A 23,074-nucleotide genomic window follows, 5' to 3' on the forward strand; every position below is an offset into this window, starting at 1 on the left:
TTAATTTGTTTGGGGGCTGAGCATCTATAGTAGTTCTTAATCTGGGACCTGTGGATTGGTTTTGGGCATCTAACCTCATATACACACACACACACACACACACACACACACACACTATTTTTTCTTTTAATAGTATGTGAGTGTATTTTTTTAACACTGTATTTAAATGACATATGGGGAAAAGTCCCCATAGTTTTCACCAGATTCATAGTATGGTCCTAGAGCCCTCAAATGGTTACGAACTAGGATGCTAGCTCTTGACAGCACTGTAAGAGGATGCAATTCTTCCATTCTATATTTTACATCTATCTGGCAGGGCGAGAGCCTCTACCCTAAACAAAAATGGCGGGAGCTGCTTCACACGTAGCCCCTCACGCAGAAAGGCTAGGAGGCCCCCGCGACTTTCTCTCCACCTTCCCACTCCTGACCCCGGAAGGACTCCGCCCCCGGGGTCGGCCTGCGGCTCGCTGCGGCGGGGAAGTAGGCGTGGGCAGGCTACACTTACCCAGGAGCGCCAGGTACGCGGATGGAGCAGGCGGGCGGAGGGTCGGGTGGGGTCGCAGTGGACACGGGGTAGAGGCTGCTGGGCGGGCAGGAGCGCCAGCCTGCGACCTCTGGACTCCGAGTGCGGGTGGAAGAACAGAAAGCCGGAGGGAGGCCCGCCCGGGACCGCTGAATCAGGGTGGGCTGGCGACCGCTTGGAGCCGGAGCGAGGGTCGGTCGGGGCGGCTGAACCGAGAGGGAGCCCCTTTCCTGGTCCTCTTGGTAAAGAAAAAGGAAGCCCTCAGAGGAGAGCGCGGTGGGGGTGAGGGAGGCCTGAGGGAGGGGCAGCTAGTGTGGTACAAGTTCCTGCAAGAATGTCAGTGGTTTGAGCAGGGAGTGGTTTTTGGATGTGGAAGATTACGCTTTCCTTGAAGATGCTTTCCGAGAATAATTTAGCATCGGGAGGTTTGTGGCGTTAGAGGCCTAATGTAAATAAAGTTTTTCAACTTTTATTTTCTGGAGGGAGGACTCCAAAAGGTCTTGCTCGTGCACAGACCTTTATTTTTTATCATTATTGCAACTAAGCATTTTTTGCTGTATTTCAAGGATCTTCTCAGATTTCGGTTGTATAGATTATCAAAATTTTGTGGATATTTCAGACTTTCATTCTTGCTTGGATTATGAAGTTCAATTTTAGGGTGTTTAAGAAACAAATTCTATTTATGACACTTATTTTTAACTCTCTCGTGGTTAGAATGGAGAGAAGCGAGTAATATTACAGAGTATAATATTTTTAGTGATGTTTTAGACCCCCCTCTCGAAATTTGAATAATCATGAATCTGCCTTCATGTTTTTTAAAATTAATATTTATGAAAGCAACTGAAATGACCAGTTTTTAAAAGCTATTCAGTTATTAATGATTAAGTTTGGAATCACTTCCTCAGTGATTTTAAATGAAAGGGAATGAGGTGGTTAGAATGCAAAAATAGAAATTTGTCAGAATTCTTTTAAGAAAACCCCTGCGGCAAATTGAAGTGATTGCTTTATTTTCTTTCTCCTCTGCTTAAAAATCTGGAACTCTGTTATGGAGAAAATCACTTTGGGTGAATTACTCTCAGTATCTTTTTTTTTTTAATTTTTAATTCAATGGCACAGATAGCTTTAATGATCCAGAATCTATTTCGTTACCAAAAATGTTTCTCTAAAAGAAATTGTCAGGTTTTTTGGGGTTTTTTTTTTGAGGGGGGGGATAAATGTGCTTCCCCTCCTTTTTTTTGTGTAACATCTCAAAAAAGAAGTACATGTAGGCACTTAAACAATCAAATATTACAGAAGCACTTATAATGAAAAACAGTGGTTCCCTGCCCAGCCTCCCAACATCCCTAGTCTCATTCCTCAGAAGTCTATTTTTCACTTGTTTAACTGTTTCTTCATGATTTCCTTTGTATTTCTGAATAATATGTCTCTATCACAGTTTGTTGGTTAGAATAAATGTACTTCAATTAGAAATAATTACACTGAGCTGAAATATTCTAATTAGAATATGAGTGAGGGGGAATTAAGTTTATACTCCTTGAGTGTCCCTAATAGGGAAAAGGTAAATGGTCAGTAGCAGTAACTCACCTTAAGAAGTATTACTGTGCTTGATGTGAAAGGAAACTACTACTCAATCAGTAGTTTGTGTTTTTTTGTTTTTTTTTTCCGGTACGCGGGCCTCTCACTGCTGTGGCCTCTCCCGTTGCGGAGCACAGGCTCCGGAAGCGCAGGCCCAGCGGCCATGGCTCACGGGCCCAGCCGCTCCGCAGCACGTGGGATCTTCCCGGACCGGGGCACGAGCCCGCGTCCCCTGCATCGGCAGGCGGACTCTCAACCACTGCGCCACCAGGGAAGCTCTTAATCAGTAGTTTTGATAGTTGTCCGAAAAAAAAAAAAAAAAAAAAAAAGGGGGCTTATTAACGGAAGGGATTAGTCTACTAGAGTTTAGAAAAAGAGAACAGAGATATATGCAGAAATAAAGGACTTAAAGTATAGCAAATAAGTTTTTATAGAGGGATTGTTGGTAGTTTCTGTTTTCTCTTTGGTATTTTGTACAGCACTCTGCAAGGGAAAGAAGTATTGAATTCGGTAGGCCTAAACATTCTGGCTAGTGGGGAAGCCTACTCTTGTACATCAGGCTCTTTCCCAGCTTGTATGAAATATTCCTTAGGGTCCATTAATTTTGTGCTCACCACACAGCCTTTTATACTTAATTCAACTCCCTGCAAAGTCTTATTTCAGAAAGGGTATGTTTTGATAGCATATAAAGGTATTCTTTCACTAGATAGTGTATTTCCTTATTATAAATGAGCAAATTTGTAAACTATGTTAATACTCTGTGAATTTGTTTAGTGTGTGTCCAGCTGGGTACACTGATAAAATTGAGTTTCTGGCTCTACAAAGCATAGACCCAGACCCTGAACCATCATGTTTCTGTCAGCGTTGTGCTACCTTTAAGGGCCTCTCTCAGTGATGACTGCCTTCTCTGTGGACAACTGATGTTTCTTTCTTTGGTTTCAATAGAAATAGGCATTCAAACAATATTAAAATTTCATAGCATGTATGTCATTTCTTTCAAGAGCTTTAAAATGGGATAGTAGGATCAACTATATTCCAGTATAAAATAAAAATTTTTCTAAAACGGGACAGTAGGAGAATAAATGCATGAGTTCTGAAGTTCAGTGAGCCTTGAGGTTCATTTTTAGCCCCTAGAGTCAAGATTCCAATCAGATTTCTTTCAGTACCTGACCCCACCCAATGCTGTTATTGGACGGAAATAAGTGGGAAGAAAAATATTTTAGATTACTATTTAACAGCTGAAACATTTATTTAACCAGAAAAGAGAGAATCTAGAACCTGCACTTTTCTAAGGAAAATTTACTACTTGAACTCAAAATTGAAATCTAACTCATTTTCTTTTTGGTTACTTTGGTGATTAATAAACTTTTAGCTCAAGTAAATTTGGCTCAGAATGTTATTTTCTTCAGGTTGGTGTGCAAAAAAGACAGCTGTTTAATTAAGTGCAAAAAAGAAAGCTGTTTAAAAAGAGTTAAATTTTCAATTTGTATCTTTCATTTGTAGAATAACCAGAAATCTTTGTGGCTAATATATTTTTTGTTTCATTTATTGAAGATTAGAAGAGGAGTCATGTCAGAAGAAACAGTAAGTGAATCACAGTTTTCCCTGAGGACAGCAGCACTAAGAGTATTTGATCTTCCTCTGTCTTGGTACTATTCTCTCTGCCAGGTAAAAAAAAAAAAAAAAAATGAAATACGAAGTTGAATAATAAGTCTATTGCTCAGAGCGTATTGTGTTTACAGTATTTAAATTTCATTTGGGGTTTTAAATGCTTCAAAGTGTTTATTAAAGTAGTTTAAAACTTACTTGGTTTTTATTTATTTCATGTTTTTTTGTTGTTATCATATTCATAACTCTTAAAAGGAGATTGTATTACTTTAAAAAAATCTTCCTACCTTAAGTGAATTTACAGTCTATTACAGTTATTTTCAGAGAATTATGTTATTCAGATAGGCTTGTTCTCACTATTACAGTCCTTTAATTTTAACTTTATTTTATTGTGGTAAAATATATGTAACATAAAATTTACCATTTTAGGGCTTCCCTGGTGGCGCAGTGGTTGAGAGTCTGCCTGCCGATGCAGGGGACACAGGTTCGTGCCCCGGTCCGGGAAGATCCCACATGCCGCGGAGCGGCTGGGCCCATGAGCCATGGCCGCTGAGCCTGCGCGTCCGGAGCCTGTGCTCTGCAACGGGAGAGGCCACAACAGTGAGAGGCCCGTGTACCGCAAAAAAAAAAAAAAAAAATTTACCATTTTAACCATTTTTAAATGTGCAGTTCAGTAGCATTAGGTACATTGACACTATTGTGCAACCAATCTTGAGAACTCTTTTCATCTTGCAAAACTGGAACTCTGGAGCCACTAAACAGCAATTCTTTATTCCCGCTCCCACCAGCTACTGGCAACCACCATTCTCTATTCTGTCTCTATGGATTTGATTTGACTACTCTAGGTACCTCATAAGTGGAGTTACATAGTATTTGCCTTTTTGTGACTGGCTTACTTCACTTAGCAAAATGTTTTCAAGGTTCATCCATGTTGTAGCATGTGTCAGAATTCCCTCTTTTTCCCCAAGTTGGATAACATTTGATTTTATGAATATACCACATTTTGTTTATTCATTCATTCATTGCTGGAACTTGGGTTGCTTCTACCTTTTGGCTTTTGTGACTAATGCTGCTGTGAACATGACTGTACAAGTATCTATTCAGATTCCTGCTTTCAGTTATTTTGGGTATATACCCAGAAGTGAAATTTCTGCATCATATGGTAATTATATTTTTAATTTTTTGAGGAATTGCCATACTGTTTATAATAGTGGTTGTACCATTTTTTAATTTCTACCAGCACTGCACAAGGGTTCCAGTTTCTTTACATCCTTGCCAACACTTGTTTTCTGTTTTTTTAATAGTAGCCACTCATGGTAGTGAGTTGGTATCTCATCGTGGTTTTGATTTGCATTTCCCTAATTAGTCATGTTGAGCATCTTTTCACGTGCTTACTATCCATTCGTGTATCTTACATAGAAACATAGAAGCTGCACGGCCTGCAGGATCCTAGTTCCCCGACCAGGGATTGAACTCAGGCCCTAGCAGTGAAAGCACTGAGTCCTAAGCACTGGACCGCCAGGGAATTCCCAATCCTTATATGTCTATATATATATATGTGTGTGTGTGTGTGTGTGTGTATTTTTTTTTTTATTGCCGCACGCGGGCCTCTCACTACTGTGGCCTCTCCCGCCGCGGAGCACAGGCTCCAGATGCGCAGGCTCAGCGGCCATGGCTCCCGGGCCCAGCTGCTCCGCGGCATGTGGGACCTTCCCGGACTGGGGCACGAACCCGTGTCCCCTGCATCGGCAGGCAGACTCTCAACCACTGCGCCACCCAGGAAGCCCATTTTTTAATATTTTTTTAAAAATAAAATTTATTTATTTTTTTGGCTGCATTGGGTCTTTGTTACTGCACACAGCCTTTCTCTGGTTTCTGCGAGCAGGGGCTACTCTTCGTTGTGGTGCGTGGGCTTCTCATTGCAGTGGCTTCTCTTGTTGCGGAGCACGGGCTGTAGGTGCACGGGATTTAGTAGTTGTGGCTCACAGGCTCCGGAGTGCAGGCTCAGTAGTTGTGGCGCATGGACTTAGTTGCTCCGTGGCATGTGGGATCTTCCCGGATCAGGGCTCGAACTCGTGTCCTCTGCATTGGCAGGTGGATTCTTAACCACTGTGCCACCAGGGAAGTCCCTCCTGTTATTTTTAATATATGCTTCTAATGCAGTTTACACTCCATTGTAGTAAATAAAAAGATACGTATGGAAAGTAGCATTTATTTCACTAAACTTAAACACTGAATTTCATCAAATCTAAGATGATCATTTTTCACATTTCAACATTTCTAAAACTTCTTTGCATCTTAAAAGGAATAGTACCTTAGATTGATAAAATATAGTATAATTTTATTTTATTTTTCTCTCTTTTTCTTTTTTTCACCATGCCACACAGCATGTGGGATCTTAGTTTCCCAACCAGTTCCCCCACCTTAGTTCCCCCATCTTAGATCCCTGCAGATTGGATCCACGTCCTGTTCTGTGGAAGTGTGGAGTCTTAACCACTGGACTGCTGGGGAAGTCCCCTAGTATAATTTTATATAGGCGAGGATGTTACACAGATAAGATGTATGAGAATAATACTGGTTAGTATTCACTATGTTTAAGACATTAGTTAGGTCATTTTTACATATAATGTCTCTAATCCTTAAAATAACCCTGGAATTTCTGTATCATCTCCATTTTACAAATCTGGCAGCTTTTTAACAGCTTAATTAACTTGTCTAAAATTGCATATATGATATGGGATTTGAACTTGCATTTCTTTGATCCCGAAATCCATTTTCTCTCTCTTTCTTTCTTTTCCTTTTTAGGATTACATGATTAAAAGAAAATTTGAAAAATACAGAAAAGAATTAAAGAGAAAATAAAAATTGCCAACAACCCCTCTATAAAAGTTTACTTGCTGTACTTTACTTAGGTCTTTTATTTCTGCATATATCTCTCTGCTTCCCAATCCCTCACTCCCCACCCTCACCACTCTGTCCCCCTCATTTGAGATTATAAAGTTGTATATTTTGAGCATTTTCTCTGTCATTAAAAATGCTTTATAAGTATAGGTGTACTATAGTTTATTGAATATTTCTCTATTTTTGAGTTTTTGGGTTGTTTTAGCAGTTCATTATTTATATTTAAATCTTTGTCCAATTTTTTAGATTTTTATTAAGGTAGATTCCTAGAGATGAAAATATTGAGTCTAAGTGTTTGGTATTTATTCTTTTATTCGTTTATGTTATCACACCATTTGGATGACATTTAAAAAGACCAGCAACAGGACATAGCAGCACCCACTGTGTGTAAAACACTGTGTTAGAGATTTTATATTGGTTACATTTATAAACTCTTTAATCCTTACAATGATTCTAAAGTAATATTATTCTTTAAAATTTATTATTTGAATAGCTAATACATTTACATGGTACAAAAAACAAAACTACACACACACACACACACATACACACGTACATACATGGAGATGTTTTCTCTCAATTCCTATCCACTTCTATAGGTAACCTTTTAGATTACTTGAATATCTTTCAAGGTTTCTTTATTCAGATATCAGCAAAAGCAATTATATTTTCCTTCCTTCCTTCCTTCCTTCCTCCCTCCCTTCCTTCCTTCCTCCCTCCCTCCCTCCCTTCCTTCCTTCCTTCCTTCCTCCCTCCCTCCCTCCCTCCCTTCCTTCCTTCTTTCCTTCTTTTCTTCGGCTGTGTTGGGTCTTAGTTGTGGCATGTGGGCTTCTCTTTAGTTGTGGCGTGTGGGCTCCAGAGCATGCAGGCTCAGCAGTTGTGGCACGCAGGCTTAGTTGCCCCACGGCACGTGGGATCTTAGGTCCCCAACCAGGGATCAAACCCGGGTCCCCTGCATTGGAGGGCGGATTCTTAACCACTGGACCACCGGGGAAGTCCTATATTCTGTTTTTTAAAAAATATTTATTTATTTATGCCTGTGTTGGGTCTTCATTGCTGTGCGCAGACATTCTCCAGTTGCAGCAAGCAGGGGCTACTCTTCGTTGTGCATGGGCTTCTCATTGTGGTGGCTTCTCTTGTTGCAGAGCACAGGCCCTAGGAGTGCAGTAGTTGTGGCTCATGGGCTCTAGAGTGCAGGCTCTGTAGTTGTGGCGCATGGGCTTAGTTGCTCTGCAGCATGTGGGATCTTCCCAGACCAGGGCTCGAACCCGTGTCCCCTGCATTGGCAGGTGGATTCTTAACCACTGCGCCACCAGGGAAGTCCCAATTATATATTCTTATTTTCTCTTTCTTATAGAAGGTATCATACTACTTATGTTCTTGCTTTTTTTATACTTAAAACATTTCCTGGAGATTTTTCCATATTAATATATGTAGTTTTTTGTTTTTGTTTTTATTCCTACAGCTACATGATGTTTCTGTATATGGACATTTGGGTTGTTTCTGATCTTGTTCATTACAAACAATGCTATAATGAATAAACTTGATATACTTCAATTCACATAGGTACAGGTATAAGATAAACTTTTAGACTTTGGATTTCTGGGTCAAAGAGTAAATGTATTTAAATTTTGATGGATGTTGTTAAATTTCCTTCCATAAGGATAGTATTGTTTTGCACTCCCCAAAGCTTTGGGATTTTTGCCAATTATTTTTGTGTGTTTTGTCCACACTGATTCTACTATACAACCTGCTTTTCAATCCTAAGAATAATTTTCTGAGGCCAGGACTATTGTCCACATTGTTCCATGGAATATTTTTTTAAAAAATAATATAAGGAATCATTGCAAGTAAACTGAAGGATACATCCTCTACTCTCAGTCATGGTATTGCGTATCCAAAACTCATTCCATGTTATGAAATGCACTAAGGTGGGTCAGCAACCTACAGGCTATGGGCCAAATCCTGGCCGCTGCCTGTTTTTACAAGTAAAGTTTTATTGGAACACAGCCACGTTCATTTGTTAATGTATTATCTGTGACTGATTTTGTGCTACAACAGCAGTGTTCAGTGGTTACAGTAGAGACCGTATGTTCCACAAGCCTAAAATAATTTACCTGGCCTTTACCAAAAAAGTTTGTTGGCCCTGTACTAAGAGAGTAGGCTATAGTTGGAATAGCATCAAAGGACCAAGAAAAGACCAAGGAAAAGCTCAGAGTTCTTGTTCAGACAGTTCTGTAGCTTTAAATAGTTTTGTTGATTCTCCAAATTCAGAGTGCTATGTGGAAAAGGCTAAGAATTAACTAAGCACTTAAAAAATAAAAATCTGTCTAAATGTAGTGTGGTATCTTGAGTTGGCCTTAGAATAGAAAAAGAACATTAGTGGGAAAACTGGTAAAATCAGAATATATAGTTTAGTTAATATTGTACTAATGTTAATTTCTCAGTTTTGACAAGAGTACTATGGTTATGTAGGATGTTACTATCAGAGAAAAACTGAGTGATATGGGAACTTTCTCTACTATCTTTGCAACTTTTCTGTAAATTTAAAATTATTTCAGAGACCCGTGATATGCGAGTAGGAGCAGTGTACAGGGTAGTTGTCTCTGAGGGGTGGCAAGGGAAAAGGATTAACCATGTCATCTTTGATCAGAAAGGTGATCAGCACCGTGAAAGCCCCAGCGGCCATTGGTCCCTACAGTCAGGCTGTGTTAGTTGACAGGACCATTCACATTTCAGGACAGCTAGGCATGGATCCTGCAGGTGGACAGCTTGTGCCAGGAGGGGTGGCAGAAGAGGCTAAACAAGCTCTTCCAAACTTGGGTGAAATTCTGAAAGCAGCAGGCTATGCCTTCACCAGTGTGGTAAAAACAACTGTTTTGCTTGCTGACATAAATGACTTCAATACTGTCAGTGACATCTACAAACAATATTTCCAGAGTAGTTTTCCTGCAAGAGCTGCTTACCAGGTTGCTGCTTTGCCCAAAGGAGGCCGTGTTGAGATTGAAGCAGTAGCTGTCCAAGGACCTTGTGACAGCATCACTCTAAGTGGGCCCAGTGTTACTTAGTCTGGAATTTTAATAATGTTTTTAAATTAATGTCTTAATTTTTACAGTCTTTGTTGGAAAGTGTAAGGTTGACTGAAATATCTGAAGTTATTATGGAAATACCATATAATAAGGGGAATTGAACATGAGTTGAAGATTAATAATGAATCTAGTTACTGAAGTTATAAATTACACTTCTATAACACTCATATTACTGGATGTGGGAAAAGAGACACACACTACATAGTTACTCAGAAAAATAAAAATAAAGGGAAATAACATGTAGGAAAGATGAGTTACTATTCCTGAGAAATAATAAAGAGCACACCTAATTCAGTTAAACTATTAATTTAATGATGTGAAATATTTAGTTTTCATGTCAGATACATGATTCTGCTTTTACTTGAGTAAAATTATTTAAGTTTGAATGTTAGAGGTAAAGGAGAAGAAACTGGACCAAATTTTATATAGATAATATTTTTCTAATGGAAATAAAATAGCATGCAGATTTTAAAAACTAAATAAAATAAAATCAAAATAAGGTGTTTGTTTAAAAAATTTTTTTTTAATTAAAATAATAAGAGTGCATATTTTTGGAATGTGTACTATGTGTCAGATATAACTTTACGTATGTTATCTCCTTTCACAACAACCCTGTGAGGAAGACGGTATTATTCTCATTTGTCCAAAGGTCACAGTTAGCATATGACATGTGGTGTGTTCAAGTTACCAGAGAGATTCATTCAAACTATGTTTATTGAGTATCTACTCTGTTTCAGTTGATATAAAGTGGTGAACAAGATCTAGATATAATCCCTGGCATTATTGAGCTTAGAACTTCAGTAACGCTCTTAAGAGTCCCCCTGCCAAAAAAAAAAAAGGAGTGTTAAGTACTGTGTTAGAGGAATAGATCAACTTAGTTCTAGTTAGAACTTAATGCTGAATAAAGGGAAATAGGTTATTGGAGCAGGAGACTTGTGTGTGACTAAATAGCTATTCTGTCTCCAGAGAACATTAGATGACGGGGGAAACTTGACAAGAACATTAAACAATGGCATCGGGTTATGGAGTGGGGAGGATTGTGAAATCTGAGCACCAGGAACAGTGTCTTATTCCTTTCTTTGTATTCTCAGTGTTTGGCCCATAAGTTGGTACTCAGTTCATGTTGAATGAATAGGACACATGTCTGGTTTCCATTTTGTCTGGGGGTAAGGAACTGTATCACCTCAAAAAGCCCCTCAGAATTTGGGATTCAGAGATGCAGTATTTTCAGTGTTCCAGGCAATGATAATAGGAAATAATTGACTTTCCTCTGGGGAAGAAAGAAGTAACAAAATGAGAAGTGATAGGCAGGAGTAATAGAGACTTTCAAACCTTGTGTCATCTAGATTACTTGTGATAAAAATCTTTTCCTGGGAAATTTACCTTATTTTTGTCATGGAAAGGTTTCTTTTTTCATGAGATTAGGACTGTAAGTTGTAATGGGTCTTTTATGTAAAAATAATATTTAACATATACACAGAACTTGGATCTTAATAAAAGTGAATTGATTTATATTGTATTTGAATTCATATTAATAAAAGCATGTTATATTTTTGACAGTAGTTTTAATTTTGTATTTATGTCTCCTAATAGTTCTCTAACTTCAGTGCCCTAAGATATAGCAGAACTGACAATTTAAGAACATGTGATCACTTAGTTATGGCTGGGCCTGTGTTAATAGATTATTTTCTTTCTTTCCTTTATTTTTTCTTTTTTTTGGCTGCACCACATGTCTTATGGGATCTCAGTTCCCTGAGGAGGGATTGAAACCAGGCCACAGCAGTGAAAGTGCCGCATCCTAACCACTAGTCCACCAGGGAACTCCCAATAGATTATTTTCTTTAGTTGAGGTCTTAATTTTGTTATCTTACATTTGCTTATTCAGTAAATACTAATTTTTATATTTGATCTAAGAAACATTTTTTGGGGGTAATGAAGTTAAGGCAGTTCATAAAATATAATGAAAAGTAAGGTGTTCTTAATAATAGTGCTATTTTTAGAATTTATTTTATTATTGGTTGTTTAGCATCCAAATTCTAGGAACTGTTTTGTTTTGGTTTTTTTCCCTGAATCTCATTTGGTTGCAGTGAACACTGGAGCTATGGTTCCAGAGGGAAAAACATAGAAATGGAAAGAAACAAAGATTTGGCAATTCCTGTATGGATACATTACTGAAGAGAATAATTCTTACAGTTTGCAAAAGGAAAAAATCTGAGGCAACATTGGAATGTTCCAATTTTCCATGATAGTTTTGGAAGAAATTAAATGGATTTGAAAGAAAAGTAGAGTAAGAATAGTTTTAACTTTTTGTTAGATTACAGTCGCTGAGGCCAAATAATAATGACAAGTGGAAGTAAATAATTTCTGGTATACCAATTATTTTGGTATACCAGATTATTTTGGTATATAATTGGTATACCAATTATTTTGGATTTATGTGTAGAACCAAGATGTTATTTTTTTAATTTATTTAGTTTAAAAATTTTATTTATTTATTTTTGGCTGCATTGGGTCTTTGTTGCTGTGCGTGGGCTTTCTCTAGTTGCGGTGAGCGAGGGCTACTCCTTGTTGCGGCGCACGAGCTTCTCATTGCAGTGGCTCCTCTTGTTGCGGAGCACAGGCTCTAGGTGCATGGGCTTCCGTAGTTGTGGCACGCGGGCTTCAGTAGTTGTGGCTTGCGGGTTTTAGAGCGCAGGCTCAGTAGTTGTGGTGAACGGGCTTAGTTGCTCCATGGCATGTGGGATCTTCCCGGACCAGGGCTTGAACCCTTGTCCCTTGCATTGGCAGGTGGGTTCTTAACCACTGCACCACCAGGGAAGTCCCGAAGATGTTATTTTTCAAAAACAGCTTTATTGAGGTAAAATTGACACACGTTAAACTATACGTGTTTAAAGAATACAATTTAAGTTTTATCATACATGTGTATATGCCTGTGAAATCCTTGGCACAGTCAGGGTAATAAACATACCTATGATCTCTAAAAGTCTATCATTCCCTTTTGTAATCTCTGCCTTTGCATCTTCCTGTCCAACTCCCCTCCCCCACTTTTCCCCAGGCAAGCACTGATCTGCTTTTTGTCACTATAGATTAGTTTGCATTTTCTAGAATTTTGTATAAATGGAATCATACAGCATGTACTTCCTTTTGTCTGGCTTTTTTTGACTCAACCTAATTTTTTTTTTTTTTTTGTGGTGCGCGGGCCTCTCACTGCTGTGGCCTCTCCCGTTGCGGGGCACAGGCTCTGGACGTGCAGGCTCAGCGACCATGGCTCACGGGCCCAGCCGCTCTGCGGCATGTGGGATCTTCCCGGACTGGGGCACAAACCCGTGTCCCCTGCATCGGCAGGCAGACTCTCAACCACTGCACCACCAGGGAAGCCCAACCTAATTATTTTGAAATATATGCATGTTGCATGTATCAGTAGTCCTTTTTTTTATTACTGAACAATATTCCATTGTATGGATATACCACAGTTTGTTCAGCTATTCACCTGTGATGGACTTTTGGGTGTCCTGTTTTTTCTTTTTTTTAAAAAAACTTGTACATAAAGCTGCTAAGAACATTTCTGTGCTAGTCTTTGTATGAACATATGGTTTCACTTCCTTGGGTAAATACTTAGGAGAGGAATGACTGACTCATAAGTAGGTATATGTTTAATTTTTTAAGAAAATGCCAGACTTCTTCCAAAGTGGTTATACCATTGGTATGGACAGTCTTTTTAATTTTTGCCATTCTAAAATAGGTGTGTAGTGGAATCTCATTGTGGTTTTAATTTGCATTTTCCTAATGACCAGTAGTGTTGAATGTGCTTTCATGTGCTTATTTGCTATCTGTTTATTTTCTTTGTTGATGTGTCTGTTCAAAGCTTTTGCCCATTTTTAAAAATTTATTTATTTTTAACATCTTTATTGGAGTATAATTGCTTTACAATGGTGTGTTCGTTTCTGCTTTATAACAAATTGAATCAGCTATACATATACATATGTCTCCATACTTTGCCCATTTTTAAATTGGGATTTTTGTTTTCTTACTACGTTTGGAGAATTCTTTATATACCCTAGATACAATTCCTTTGTTAGATAGATGATTGGCAGCAATTTTCTCCTAATTCGTGGATTGTCTTTTCATTCTCTTAACAGTGCCTTTTATTTATTTTTTTGTTTTGTTTTGTTTTTTTCTGTTTGTTTTTTTTAACATCTTTATTGGAGTATAATTGCTTTACTATGGTGTGTTAGTTTCTGCTTTATAACAGAGTGAGTCAGTTATACATATACATATGTTCCCACATCTCTTGCCTCTTGTGTCTCCCTCCCTCCCACCCTTCCTATCCCACCTCTCTAGGTGGTCACCAAGGACCGAGCTGATCTCCCTGTGCCATGCAGCTGCTTCCCACTAGCTACCTGTTTTATGTTTGTTAGTGTATATATGTCCATGCCAGTCTCACTTTGTCACAGCTTACCCTTCCCCCTCCCCATATCCTCAAGTCCATTCTCTAGTAGGTCTGTGCCTTTATTCCCGTCTTACCCCTAGGTTCTTCATGACCTTTTTTTTTCCCCTTAGATTCCATATATATGTGTTAGCATACGTTATTTGTTTCTCTCTTTCTGACTTACTTCACTCTGTATGACATCCACCTAGACTCTAGATCCATCCACCTCACTACAAATAACTCAGTTTCATTTCTTTTTATGGCTGAATAATATTCCATTGTATATATGTGCCACATCGTCTTTATCCATTCATCCAATGATGGACATGTAGGTTGCTTCCATCTCATGGCTATAGTAAATAGAGCTGCAGTGAACATTTTGGTACATGACTCTTTTTGAATTATGGTTTTCTCAGGATATATGCCCAGTAGTGGGATTGCTGGGTCGTATGGTAGTTCTATTTGTAGTTTTTTAAGGAACCTCCATACTGTTTTCCATAGTGGCTGTATCAATTTACATTCCCACCAACAGTGCAAGCGGGTTCCCTTTTCTCCACACCCTTTCCAGCATTTATTGTTTCTAGATTTTTTGATGATGGCCATTCGGACTGGTGTGAGATGATATCTCATTGTAGTTTTGATTTGCATTTCTCTAATGATTAATGATGTTGAGCATTCTTTCATGTGTTTGTTGGCAATCTGTATATCTTCTTTGGAGAAATGTCTATTTAGGTCTTCTGCCCATTTTTGGATTAGGTTGTTTGTTTTTTTGTTATTGAGCTGCATGAGCTGCTTGTAAATTTTGGAGATTAATCCTTTGTCAGTTGCTTCATTTGCAGATATTCTCTCCCATTCTGAAAGTTGTCTTATCGTGTTGTTTATGGTTTTCTTTGCTGTGCAAAAGCTTTTAAGTTTCATTAGGTCGCATTTGTTTATTTTTGTTTTTATTTCCATTTCTCTAGGAGGTGGGTCAAAAAGGACCTTGCTGTGATTTATGTCAGAGTGTTCTGCCTATGTTTTCCTCTAAGAGGTTGATAGTTTCTGGCCTTACGTTTAGATCTTTAATCCATTTTGAGCTTATTTTTGTGTATGGTGTTAGGGAGTGATCTAATCTCATACTTTTACATGTACCTGTCCAGTTTTCCCAGCACCACTTATTGAAGAGGCTGTCTTTTCTCCACTGTATATTCTTGCCTCCTTTATCAAAGATAAGGTGACCATATGTGCGTGGGTTTATCTCTGGGCTTTCTATCCTGTTCCATTGATTCATATTTCTGTTTTTGTGCCAGTACCATACTGTCTTGATTACTGTAGCTTTGTAGTATAGTCTGAAGTCAGGGAGCCTGATTCCTCCAGCTTCATTTTTCATTCTCAAGATTGCTTTGGCTATTTGAGGTATTTTGTGTTTCCATACAGTTTGTGAAATTTTTGTTCTAGTTCTGTGAAAAATGCCAGTGGTAGTTTGATAGGGATTGCATTGAATCGGTAGATTGCTTTGGGTAGTAGAGTCATTTTCACAATGTTGATTCTTCCAATGCAAGAACATGGTATATCTCTCCATCTGTTTCTACCATCTTTATTTTCTTTCAGCAGTGTCTTTTAGTTTTCTGTATACAGTTCTTTTTTCTCCCTAGGTAGGTTTATTCCTAGGTATTTTGTTCTTTTTCTTGCAATGGTAAATGGGAGTGTTTTCTTAATTTCATTTTCATATTTTTAATAATTAGTGTGTAGGATTGCTAGAGATTTCTGTGCATTAATTTTGTATCCTGCTGCTTTACCAAATTCATTGATTAGCTCTAGTAGTTTTCTGGTAGCATCTTTGGGATTCTCTATGTATAGTATCATGTCATCTGCAAACAGTGACAGCTTTACTTCTTCTTTTCTGATTTGGATTCCTTTTATTTCTTTTTCTTCTCTGATTGCTGTGGCTAAAACTTCCAAAACTATGTTCAGTAAGAGTGGTGAGCGTGGGCAACCTTGTCTTGTTCCTGATCTTAGTGGAAATGGTTTCAGTTTTTCACCATTGAGGATGATGTTGGCTGTGGGGTTGTCATATATGACCTTTATTATGTTGAGGAAAGTTCCCCCTATGCCTACTTTCTGCAGGGTTTTTATCATAAATGGGTGTTGAATTTTGTCGAAAGCTTTCTCTGCATCTATTGAGATGACCATATGGTTTTTCTCCTTCAATTTGTTAATGTGGTATATCACGTTGATTTGTGTATATTGAAGAATCCTTGCATTCCTGGAATAAACCCCACTTGATCATGGTGTATGATCCTTTTAATGTGCTGTTGGATTCTGTTTGCTAGTATTTTGTTGAGGATTTTTGCATCTGTGTTCATCAGTGATATTGGCCTGTAGTTTTCTTTCTTTGTGACATCTTTGTCTGGTTTTGGTATCAGGGTGATGGTGGCCTCATAGAATGAGTTTGGGAGTGTTCCTCCCTCTGCTATATTTTGGAAGAGTTTGAGAAGGATAGGTGTTAGCTCTTCTCTAAATGTTTGATAGAATTCACTTGTGAAGCCAAGCCTCGGTAAATTTTAGAAAATTGAAATTGTATCAAGTATCTTTTCCGACCACAACGCTATGAGACTAGATATCAATTACAGGAAAAGATCTGTAAAAAATACAAACACGTGGAGGCTAAACAATACACTACCTAATAACGAAGTTATCACTGAAGAAATCAAAGAGGGAATCAAAAAATACCTAGAAACAAATGACAATGGAGACACGACGACCCAAAACTTAGGGGATATAGCAAAAGCAGTTGTAAGAGGGAAGTTTATAGCAATACAATCCTACCTTAAGAAACAGGAAACATCTCAAATAAACAACCTAACCTTGCACCTAAAGCAATTAGAGAAAGAAGAATAAAAACACCCCAAAGTTAGCAGAAGGAAAGAAATCATAAAGATCAGATCAGAAGTAAATGAAAAAGAAATGAAGGAAATGATAGCAAAGATCAATAAAACTAAAAGCTGGTTCTTTGAGAAGATAAACAAAATTGATAAACCATTAGCCAGACTCATCAAGAAAAAAAGGGAGAAGACTCAAATCAATAGAATTAGAAATGAAAAAGGAGAAGTAACCACTGACACTGCAGAAATACAAAAGATCATGAGAGATTACTACAAGGAACTCTATGCCAATAAAATGGACAACCTGGAAGAAATGGACAAATTCTTAGAAATGCACAACCTCCCAAGACTGAACCAGGAAGAAATAGAAAATATGAACAGACCAATCACAAGCACTGAAATTGAGACTGTGATTAAAAATCTTCCAACAAATAACAGTGCCTTTTAAAGAACAGAAGTTTTAAATTCTGAAGTCCAGTTTGTCAACTTTTTTTAAAAACTGAGTCAGGTTTTTGGTGTCATCTCAAAGAAATATTTGTCTAATCAGAGATCACAAAGATTTTCTCCTATGCTTTTTCTGGAACCCTTATAGTTTTAGGTTTTGTGTTTAAGTCTGTGATCCATTAGTTATTTGTTGTGTATGGTGTGAAACAGATTGAAATTCCATTTTATTGCATATGGATACTCAGTTTTTTCCAGCACTAGTTTTTATTTTTTTTAATATCTTTGAGTATAATTGCTTTACATTGTTGTGTTAGTTTCTGCTGTATAACAAAGTGAATCAGCTATACGTATACATACATCCCCACATCCCCTCCCTCTTGAGCCTCCCTCCCACCCTGGCACTAGGTGTTGAAAAGACTATTCTTTTTCCACTGGACTGCGTTTTTGTACCTTTGCCAAAAATCAATCTTCTGTATATGTGTGGGTCTATTTCTGTACTCTCTCTCGTTGCATTGATCTGTTTGTCTCTTTGTGTCAACACGACAGTGTTTTGTTTATTGTAGCTTTATAGTAAGCCTCAAAATCAAGTAAGGTTAGTCTTCCAACTTTGTTTTTCTTTTTCAAAATTGTTTGGACTATTCTTGATCCTTTTCATTTCCATATGAATTTTATTTTTTTGGCTGCACTGTGCGTCTTGTAGGATCTTAGTTCCCTGACCAGGGATTGATTGTACCTGTGCCCTCAGCAGTGAAAGCACAGAATCCTAACCATTGGACAACCAGGGAATTCCCTCTATATGAAATTTAAAAATCAAGTATCAGTTTTTACCAAAAAAAAAAAAAATCTTGCTAGGATTGTCACTGGGATTGTATTGAATCTATAGATCAATTTGGGGACAGTTGACATCTTTGAGTCTTTCAACCTGTAAATGTGTTATGTCTTTCCATATATTTAGGTTTTCTTTCTTGAACCTCAGCAGTGTTTGCTAGTTTTCAGGATACATGCCTTTCACATCTTTTGTCGGATTTATCCTTAAGTATTTCATATTTTATGATGCTACTGTAAATGGTATTTTTAAAATTTCAATTTCCAGTTATTTATTACTAGTATATGAAAATAGGCTTTTGTATATTGATATTATATTTTATAGCTTTATTAAACTCAGTTATTAGTTCTGGTAGCTTTTTGTAAGTTTCATAGGGTTTTTCTACACAGATGATCATGTGGTTTTAAATGGTAATGAATAATTGTTTTTATTCTACTGTTACATTATAGTTTAAAGTTTATGTTAATTCAATTTTTATTTTTACAAATAGTTTTATTATAGAAAATTTTAAGCATATACAAAATTGAATAGTTTAATGAACCCCCATATACCTGACACTTAGCCTCAACAGATAGCAATGCATGGGCAATCTTATTTTTCTTTTTTTCTTTTTTTAAATTTTTATTGGAGTATAGTTGATTTACAATGTTGCATTAGTTTCAGGTATACAGCCAAGTGAATCAGTTATACCTATACATATATCCACTCTTCTTTACATTCTTTTCTATACAAGTCATTACAGAGTATTGCGTAGAGTTTGCATGGGCTGTCTTGTTTCCTCTGTTTTCGTATCCGTTTCCTCCTCCATCCCTCACTGGATTCTTTTGAGGCAAATCGATACATCATATTATTTCATCTGTAACTGTTTCATTTTATATCTCACCTCTTAAAAGTAGAGCCACCACAATAACATTACATCCTTCCATACAATAGTAATTCCTTAATATTACTAGTATCCAGTCAGTGTTTAATTTCTCCTGTTGTCCTATGAGTATTTTTTGTTTGTTTTTGTTTTGTGTGATGGAATTGAGGTATCTGTCAACTCTTAGATCTCTTTTAATCTGTAGTTTCCCCCATACCGTTTTTTTTTTGTTTTGTTTTTTGCTTTGCTTTTATTTTCTCTGTGGAAGAAACCATGTTCTTTATTGTGACAGGATAATCCTGATTATATTCTCTCCACTGTATTTTTCTATGAATTGAGTTAGATTGGAGTATCAGTTAGATTCAGTTTGTTGCTAAAGCTAAGTTATAGGAAGTACATAATATCTGGTTGAGTCTTTTTGTGATGTTGGCAGTCTTTAATAATTATTATTGGATCTGCTAATTCAAGAGGTTGTAATATGGTGACATCATTCTATATTTCCTTCTTAATTTATTAGCTAAAATATATCAATGAAGAGAAACTTTCTGTCACTACTTGGGTACCTTGGTGCAGTTTGCATAGAAATGGCAGAATAATTGCTTCTTTCCTTTTTATTGACCAGATTGTAAAATAATGAGATGGTTCTTTAGTATTCGTCAGAGCTGATCAAGGAGGGTTTAAAAAAAGATCATTTTGATCTCACAGATTTAATTATATATGATATATTAAACCATTACTTTATTTATCCTTATTTATGCTCAAATGAACTCATTTTGGCCAGTGAGAGCCTATTCAAGTTGGCCTGTTTGCGCTTTAGATACAACTCTGTTGACAGCCTCCTTGCTATCTGGTATGAGAAGATGTTACAGGCTCCTCTCATACTTTTCATGCCCCATATCTGGAATCAGCCACTTCTCCAAGAAACCCTTTAGTGTAAAATGATATTTAAAGACAACAAACTGTGCACCATGGGTCAATTCAGTTCTTTAAAGATTTTTATTTATTTATTATTTTTTGGCTGCACCGCACGGCCTGTGGGATCTTAGTTCCCCAACCAGGGATCGAACCCAGGCCCTCGGCAGTGAAATCACAGAGTCTTAACCACTGGACTGCCAGGGAATTCCCAGTTCAGTTTAATTGAATAGTTGTGCAAAGGAAAACAACCCAATCATAAAATTCTTCCAAAATTTCATTGGTTTGAATTAACTGGGATTAGCAGCTGTGTTGATACAGCTTTATTTTCTAAAAACTTTAAGTACTTATAGATTCACAGGAGGTTGCAAAAATAGTACAGAGAGGTTCAATAATTTGTTCCTTTTTATTGTGGTATTCCGTAGTCTGTATATGGATGTACCAGTTTGTTAACATTCATTTATTGAGGGACATTTTGGCTGTTTCCAGTTTTGATTATTATAAATAAAGCTGCTGTGAACATTTGTGTACAGGTTTGGTGTGGGCATAAGTTTTTATTTTTCTGGGATATATGCTCAGGAATGTGATTACTGGGTCATATGGTAAGTGGATGTTTAGTTTTTAAAGAAATTGCCAAATTATTTTCCAGAATGGTTGTCCCATTTTAAATTTCCAACAACTATATATGAGAAGTAGTCTTCATATCCTCACCAGCATTTGATATTGTCACTAAAATAATTTTTTTTAGCTGTTCTAATAGGTGTGTCATATGTCACAGTAGATTTAATTAACATTTCTCTATTGATTATGTTGAACATCGTTTTGTGTATGTGTGTGTGTGTGTGTGTGTGTGTGTGTGTGTATGTGTGTGTGTGTCTATGTCATCTGTGTATCATCTTCTGTGAAATGAAATGTCTCTTCATGTCCTTCGCCTGTTTTCTAATTGGATTGTTTTCTTACTGTGGAATTTCAAGAGTTCTTTATGAATTCTGTAAACAAGTCCTTTGTCAGATAGGTGGTTTACAAATATCAATATTTTCTCCCAGTCTGTAGCATGTTTTTTCATCCTCTTGACAAGGTCTGTCAGAGCTTTATCTCTTTTATTTTAGAAAGAATTTTACTTATCAAAGTTGTAAAGATTGTACAGAGAATTTCCATATACTTTTCACCCAATTTTCCTTAATGTATACATCTATCATAACTCTAGTATAATTACTAAAACTAAGAAATTAACATTGGCATAATATTCTTAACTAAAAACTGTAGACTTTATTTATTGGGTTGACCAAAAAGTTCCTTTGGTTTTTAAGTAAAAATAAAAGACACATTTTTCATTTTCACCATGAACTTTATTGAACAACATATTCACTGTTTTGATCCACTACCTTCTGCCATTTTTCAGGCAACTTCATGATTCCATCTTGCCAAAAGTTTTTATCTTATTGAGCAAAGAACTGTTCCAGGTGCCTTTTACAGTCTTCTAGGGAAGTGAAATTTTTTCATTAGAGAATTTTGTAAAGACCAAAATAAATGGAAATCTGAAGGTGCAATGTCTAGTGAATACAGTGGATGAATCAGAACTTCCTGCCAAGCTGTAACACCTTTTGCATGGTCATGAAAGAAACATGTGGTCTTGCGTTATCCTGATGGAAGATTTTGTGTTTTCTGTTGACTAATTCTGGATGCTTTTCGTTGAGTGCTGCTTTCAGTTGGTCTAACTGGGAGCAGTACTTGTTGGAATTAATCGTTTGGTTTTCCGGAAGGAGCTCATAATAGAGAACCCCCTTCCAATCCCACCATATACACAGCATCACCTTCTTTGGATGAAGACCGGTCTTTGGTGTGGTTGGTGGTGTTTTACTTCTCTTGCCCCACGATCTCTTCCATTCCACGTTATTGTACAGTGTCCACTTTTCATCACCCATCACAATTTGTTTTAAAAACGGAACGTTTTTGTTATTTTTAAGTAGAAATTCGCATGCGGAAATACAGTCAAGAAGGTTTTTTTCCGCTTAACTTATGTGGAACCCAAACATCAAAGTGATTAACATAACCAAGCTGGTGCAAATGATTTTCAGCATTTGATTTGGATATTTTGTGTATGTCGGCTATTTCCTGTGTGGTATAACGTTGATTGGCATCTGTCACAATTCAGTCTAACAAAATTGTTTCACATGAAGTTAAAGGGATAGGTGCTACTAGAGCAATCTTATGGGGAAACCGAACGAACTTTTTGGCCAACCCAATTTTTTTCTTTTATGTAATTACTTAAATTTCATTGCTTTTTCCACATTGCTTTTAGTTGTTAAGTCTCCTTAGTCTTCTTCAACCTGTGACAGGTCCTTCGATCTTTCCTTGCCTTTTATGCTTGACACTTTTGAAGAGTACAAATTAGGCATTTTATAGACTGTCCCTCAATTGAATTTGTCTGATGTTTTCTCAGGATTGCATTGAGATTATTCATTTTTGACACAAAACCACAGTGCGTTATATCAGGGGATACATGATGATATGTATATGTCTTTTACAGGTGATGTTAACTTTGATCACTTGATTAAAGTTTTTCTGCTGTGTTTTCTCTTTGTAAATAAATTTGGAGGTGGGTGCTTTGAGACTATACAAATATATTGTTTCTCCTTAAACTTTTGTCCCCTAATTTTATTTATTTATAATAAATTTTATTTATTTATTTATTTCTGGCTGCGTTGGGTCTTCATTGGCTGTGTGCGGGCTTTCTCTAGTTGCGGCGAGCAGGGGCTACTCTTCACTGCGGTGCACAGACTTCTCATTGCGGTGGCTTCTCTTGTTTCAGAGCTTGGGCTCTAGGCCCGTGGGCTTCAGTAGTTGTGGCACGTGCACCTCAGTACTTGTTGCATGCAGGCTCAGTAGTTGTGGTGCATGGGCTTAGTTGCTCCGTGGCATGTCCAGGGATCTTTCTGGACCGGGGATTGAACCCTTGTCCCCTGCATTGGCAGGCAGATTCTTAAATACTGCCCTACCAGGGAAGTCCCTGTCCCCTAATTTTAGCACTTAGTAGTGAA

General features: G+C 37.3%; 2 protein-coding genes across 6 annotated transcripts in view; both read left to right on the forward strand.

Moving 5' to 3' along the window:
• Positions 1-479: 479 nt before the first annotated feature.
• Positions 480-23,074, forward strand: part of MIGA1 (mitoguardin 1) — a 91,444-nt gene continuing 68,849 nt past the window's right edge. For 3 of the 5 annotated variants that reach the window (XM_079902027.1, XM_079902028.1, XM_079902030.1), the window contains exons 1-2: positions 480-518; positions 3,653-3,766. In XM_079902027.1, coding sequence (XP_079758153.1) covers positions 3,668-3,766 — 99 coding nt within the window. In that variant the 5' untranslated portion in view covers positions 480-518; positions 3,653-3,667. The remainder of the gene's footprint in view (positions 519-3,652; positions 3,767-23,074) is intronic. The other 2 variants (XM_079902029.1, XM_079902031.1) reach the window with 1 other exon arrangement.
• Positions 9,244-9,675, forward strand: LOC307182989 (2-iminobutanoate/2-iminopropanoate deaminase-like; the record flags this gene model as incomplete). The annotated part of the gene is made up of 1 exon (XM_079914807.1): positions 9,244-9,675. One exon carries the CDS (start codon positions 9,244-9,246, stop codon positions 9,673-9,675), a length of 432 nt encoding a protein of 143 aa, XP_079770933.1.

Source organism: Stenella coeruleoalba (genome assembly GCF_951394435.1).
Source record: "Stenella coeruleoalba genome assembly, chromosome: 1".
In the NCBI taxonomy this organism is placed as follows: domain Eukaryota; kingdom Metazoa; phylum Chordata; class Mammalia; order Artiodactyla; family Delphinidae; genus Stenella; species Stenella coeruleoalba.